This window comes from Sinocyclocheilus grahami, unplaced genomic scaffold (assembly GCF_001515645.1).
Source record: "Sinocyclocheilus grahami isolate Dianchi unplaced genomic scaffold, SAMN03320097.WGS_v1.1 scaffold1600.1, whole genome shotgun sequence".
NCBI classification, from domain to species: domain Eukaryota; kingdom Metazoa; phylum Chordata; class Actinopteri; order Cypriniformes; family Cyprinidae; genus Sinocyclocheilus; species Sinocyclocheilus grahami.
This window is the reverse complement of record NW_015506779.1, coordinates 164,106-169,050: the sequence shown is the minus strand read 5'-3', so window position 1 is coordinate 169,050 and position 4,945 is coordinate 164,106. Positions and strand designations below refer to the sequence as shown.

The following is a 4,945-nucleotide window of genomic DNA, read 5'->3' as shown; positions in this document are numbered from 1 at the left end:
TTTATAGACTGTGTATGACCTTTTTTCAAATAAATGTTTTTCTGTTCCTACTTTTTATGCACTGGTTTATTGTTTTTTTAGTGTCTACAGTGGTGGGACTTGTGCATCCAAAACTTTAAATGTAACGTTTTTCTAATTTTATATAATATACTGTAGTTACAAAATGAAAATATACAAAATGAATGTATTGAATAACTTTGAAAAATACTGGTTTCACCTTGAACAACAGGGTTAAATTGATACAGTGTTTACAATGATACATCATATAATAAACACTATTTATATGGTGATAACGTTAAATGGTTAATCATGAAAGAAAAGTGTATTTTGTGTTTATATCATAATTTTACATGATAATGCCCTTTTTTCTGTCACCACAATAACTTCAATATGATAAACATCACCAAAATCACTTAGCAGACTTAAGTATTTATTTGAAGCAGGTTACATGCTGTGAAAAAAAGGTATATTCCATGATTTCCATCGTCAGTAAAGGGATTAACTGGGATTAACTCAGGATGACACTGGTGATGATCATAAGGTCTTTGCACATGCGCATGATTGAGTGGTCCTTGATTTTCAGAAAGTTGGAGCATTCCAACTGTCCAAAGTTGCAGTGGGGAGTTACTTTCCATTGTCCTTAAACTATGGTGGTTCCACTGGCTTACAAATTCATCCACAGATCTGTTTATCCTTGGAAGGTAAACATGGTGAAGAGCCCTAATGTGAAGTGGGTTGTTGCTATCTAAAATTCCAACATTTTCCATGAAAAGGAAAAGTTCTTTAAAATAAGCTGACACCACCCTGTTAAGTTCTGCCCACAATCTTTCGATGCGTTGATTATGAACACTAGGTCCAACCATAAAGCTTCCTCTGTTTGCCCCTCGATTCTCAATCATAAACCTTGCAACATCTATATTCTCACTACCAGCATCACCCCTGACATGATGTGGGAGTCCAAACAGATCCACAGCATTTTGGAAAAGTTGCAAGGCAGTTGATGCTCTGTTGTCTGTGCAACATCTCAGGTAGGTAATACAGCGGCTGTAACCATCAACTCCTCCATGAAACACAAATCCCCATGGATTTAACTTGTGGTTTGTGTCAATATGCCTGGAAAAAGAATTATTATTATTATTATACATCACATTGGATGTACATCAAAGTTTTTAACTTTTTTGGCTTTGTTGTCTTTTTCTTGCCAAAAAACTTAAATAATAAAAAAATAATCTCAAATTTTTTTATGTGGTATTATCACACATTTTCATGATGATTTTACAACAGTAATAATACTTATAATAATAATAATAATTATTATTATTATACATCCCTCTTGCTTTATTGAACAGCTAGGGAGTAATAACTGCATTTTTTCCCAAATGTACAAAACACATACCACAGTTGATTTGGGACAGAGACATTGTAGACCCTCCGTTGAATAGCCCTTCGTCCTCTTAAAGCTCTTCCCACTGGATCCACTATTCTTAAACGCTCTCGCACTCGCCATCGCTGAACTCTGATCCCTCTTCCTCTCAAACTACCAGTGATGTAGGTCTCTCCCGATCCAGGGGTTTGTTGAAGAACCTCAGTAATAAGATGATCAAGATCATAATTTGAAATGTTTGTGAAACTCCCATAGTCCACTAAACCAAGTTGTCTCCTGTGGTTGTACAGTGTTCGAATGTTTACAGACAACATTCGACATTTAGGCAATCCGTCTAATAGTAGCCTACCAAAATCTTATTAACAGTAGAAGTTAAATCTTACTGTAGTCTTCAAATCTGGGTACGGTCTTACGTTTTAAAATCACAAAGAGAGTTTGGGCCCATCAGGCTAACAAGACAGTCATGACTCATGCAGCTGTAAGATTTTCTTTTTCTTTTGTTTTTACTTGCCATCATGCATTTCTACACTTGTCATCTTAAGACACAAAGACAATAAGACACTTCAGTTTTTCCCTGACCCTCAGGAATCCCAAGGAAAGAGGTGAAAATAGGATGAAAAACAACAAAATAAATAAAAAGGATTAAAATAAGTACATCGTCTAGAAAAGTGTGATCGCACATAGGATAACTGTTGCTTTTGCTAAAGATCTATGAAAAAACGCTGCATTCTGTGAAGAGAAAAAGGAGGGGGATGAGCACGTGTAAAAGAGAGAAAAAGCTATCAGTCAGGTTGGATGTGGAGTGTTAATGGTTTGCTGATTGCTGTGCAGTAACCAGCTGTTAGCAGGTAATTGCGGCTGAAGTGTGTAAAAGCCCTGACACCCCGCATGCAATTCAGATTCCATCAGCACACACACATACCCACACACACGCTTGATCCAACACTCACCACTGCAATATCTGTCAGAGCTGCCTTTATATCACTACCTACTCTGGTTCAGTCACAAAGTCTCAGAAAAAAGCTTAAGTAAAGTGCATTTTCTATGTGAGGTTAGGCTAAAGTTTTGATTGTGAACCCGAAAGACTGATGGAAAACTGGCGTTCTCGTTAGTCCTCTAGACCTGCTAATGTGTGATTTGAATACTATATGAATATGTTATAGAAATATGAAGCACGGGTGTTTACTGACAAAGACTGAAGGCCCTTTACAACAATGACATCCAGGAAAGACCGAACTGCCCTTAATGTGAGATGGGGAAAGCTCACAGACAGACAGAGGGTTTGTAGAGAGATGCTCTTTCTCTCTCTGTGTGAAGGTTGCCAGGCGACAGGGTTGCCTGGGAGCATGACTTTGATGGACAGTCGTGGTGTAACAGATTGGAGCCCCTGCCGTTCACAGTTTCACTGCAGCCGCTGCAACAAAATGGTGGCCACCGGAGCCACTGCTGATCAATGACTGAGGAAGGCAATTAAACAAACTAGAGCTCGAAGAGACCCAGAGACTTCAAACCCCGCGGCCAAAAGCAACACAGCCACCCACACGCACACTTGCTCACGTACATATGCCCACATTAATCTCGAGCGCCTCTTATTGCTGCTGGCAGCTCTCAACAGGAGAGTGATCGAGCCACATGAAGTTCAAAGAAATCTTCACCTTGTGTGTGTCAAAATGGAAGAAAAAACACTCTCAAATTCACAATTCTCTATGCATATGTTTATAAATGTAAAATAGAAAAATTAAAAAATGTAATAAAAAAAAAAAAAAGATCTTAAATCTGTATTTAGGCAGCACTTTTACATTTTTCATTTAGCAGACACTTCTGTCCAAAGTGATCTACAGCTGAAATGAGGAGCATCTGAAGGAGACAGAAAGACAAATTAAACAGATTACAAAACACACACAGTGATTTTATTTCAATGCCATCTATAGGGTCTTTCTATATGAGGTATCCAGATTAGTTAATTATCAGCTTTGTATTGAGAGCTGTTTGGAATGGCCGTCCCTAATAAGAAATGAAGATGAAGGATCTAAATGAAAGTGAAAGTGACATGACATATGGCCAAGTATGGTAACTCATACTCGGAATTAGTGCTCTGCATTTATCCCATCCTAAGTGCACACACACAGCAGTGAACACACACCCGGAGCAGTGGGAAGCCATTTTTGCTACGGCGGCCGCTCAAGGGCACCTCAGTCGGGGTATTGAAAGTGGGAGAGAGCGCTGTACATTCACTCCCCCCACCCACAATCCCTGCCAGTACGAGACTCAAACCTTTGGGTTACGAGTCCAACTCTCTAACCGTTAGGCCATGACTTCCCCCTGTGTGTGTTTCAGGATCTGTTTAGCAGCGACTGCGCTGGTTTTAATACAGCTACAGATCACTGAACGAACGTCTCAGGTTATGTATGTAACCATGGTTCCCTGAGTGGGGAACGAGACACTGTGTCTTCTAGGGGTCACTATGGGGAACACCTCGTCATGACCTGTGTCTGAAGCATACATTGAAAAAAACACCAACAACACGTTGGCCGGCGACAGCCATGACGTCACTACCGGTGCGACTGTAGTATAAATAGGCACCGGGAGAACACATCATCCACTTCTTCGTCTGAAGCTTGCATCCGCAGCATGGCAGAAAACCTAGAGGATGCAGTGTCTCGTTCCCTACTCAGGGAACCATGGTTACATACGTAACCTGAGATGTTCCCTTTCAAGGGAACTTCGAACTGCGTCCTCTAGGGGTCACTATGGGGAACGGTATACCCACGCCACCATGCTGAGGGGAGTGCATGCCAGAACCATGGTGAGCACTAAGTAACAACTCTACCATAGCCATGGGAGTTGCCCCTGGGACATTAAGACGACTGTCAGTGACATGATCCCCTACGGCCAAAGGCCTAGGCTACATACCCCAAAAACTTACCTGTTAGGGCCAGAACTCCTGGGCCCGGGGTAGAGCTCAAGGCTTGGAATCAGGAATAGATTCCTTTAAGGGAATATGACCAAGAGCCTAGAATCATACTAAGTCTTGGCCTATCACACAGGGTCTACCGCATGCTCTGCATATGCTGAAGGAACTGTCTCAACATACCCCTTATAGCAACACCCTGTTAAAAGTGGGTATCCAGAGGATACAAGGTGGAGTGGTGCCCAAGGTGGAACCGGGGCTTAACCAGCTCAAAAAAGGACATGAAGCTCTCACCATACAGGATTTTAGAAAGAACGCAAAGTACTAGCGTGTGAACTTACCACAGTGTGGATTTTAGAAAGTGTACAAAGACTTCACGTGCACACTTACCATAACATGGATTTTAAAATACCATTCTAAGGGGCCCGTGTGGCACTCTGAAATAGCAGCCCATACATGAAAATGGTGCATCCCAAAACACTATGTTTGAGAAGTCATCAACTCGATCTAAGGAATAATGCTGGAGTGGCTAGCAGTAAATCTGTAGCTGAGGGAGCAAACATCCAGCTCTCAATCGAGAGGGAGCTCAACCTACAGCATGTTCCAATGGTGGAACAGCTAGCAGTTATTTAGCTGAGGGAGCAACACAC

General features: G+C 41.3%; 1 protein-coding gene across 1 annotated transcript; it reads right to left on the bottom strand.

Moving 5' to 3' along the window:
• Positions 1-270: 270 nt before the first annotated feature.
• LOC107571489 (uncharacterized) lies at positions 271-1,716 on the bottom strand. The gene is made up of 2 exons (XM_016257807.1): positions 1,397-1,716; positions 271-1,113 (listed from the first exon to the last, which is right to left on the bottom strand). Exons 1-2 carry the CDS (start codon positions 1,696-1,698, stop codon positions 423-425), a joined length of 993 nt encoding a protein of 330 aa, XP_016113293.1. The 5' UTR covers positions 1,699-1,716; the 3' UTR covers positions 271-422.
• Between the last annotated feature and the right edge of the window lie 3,229 nt (positions 1,717-4,945).

Excerpts from the sequence above, each read along its gene's own strand:
- LOC107571489 (XM_016257807.1), bottom strand. The coding sequence starts at position 1,698 with ATGTTGTCTGTAAACATTCGAACACTGTACAACCACAGGAGACAACTT. Across the intron at positions 1,114-1,396 it reads TCTGTCCCAAATCAACTGTG|GCATATTGACACAAACCACA; the intron begins GTATGTGTTTTG and ends TTCTTTTTCCAG.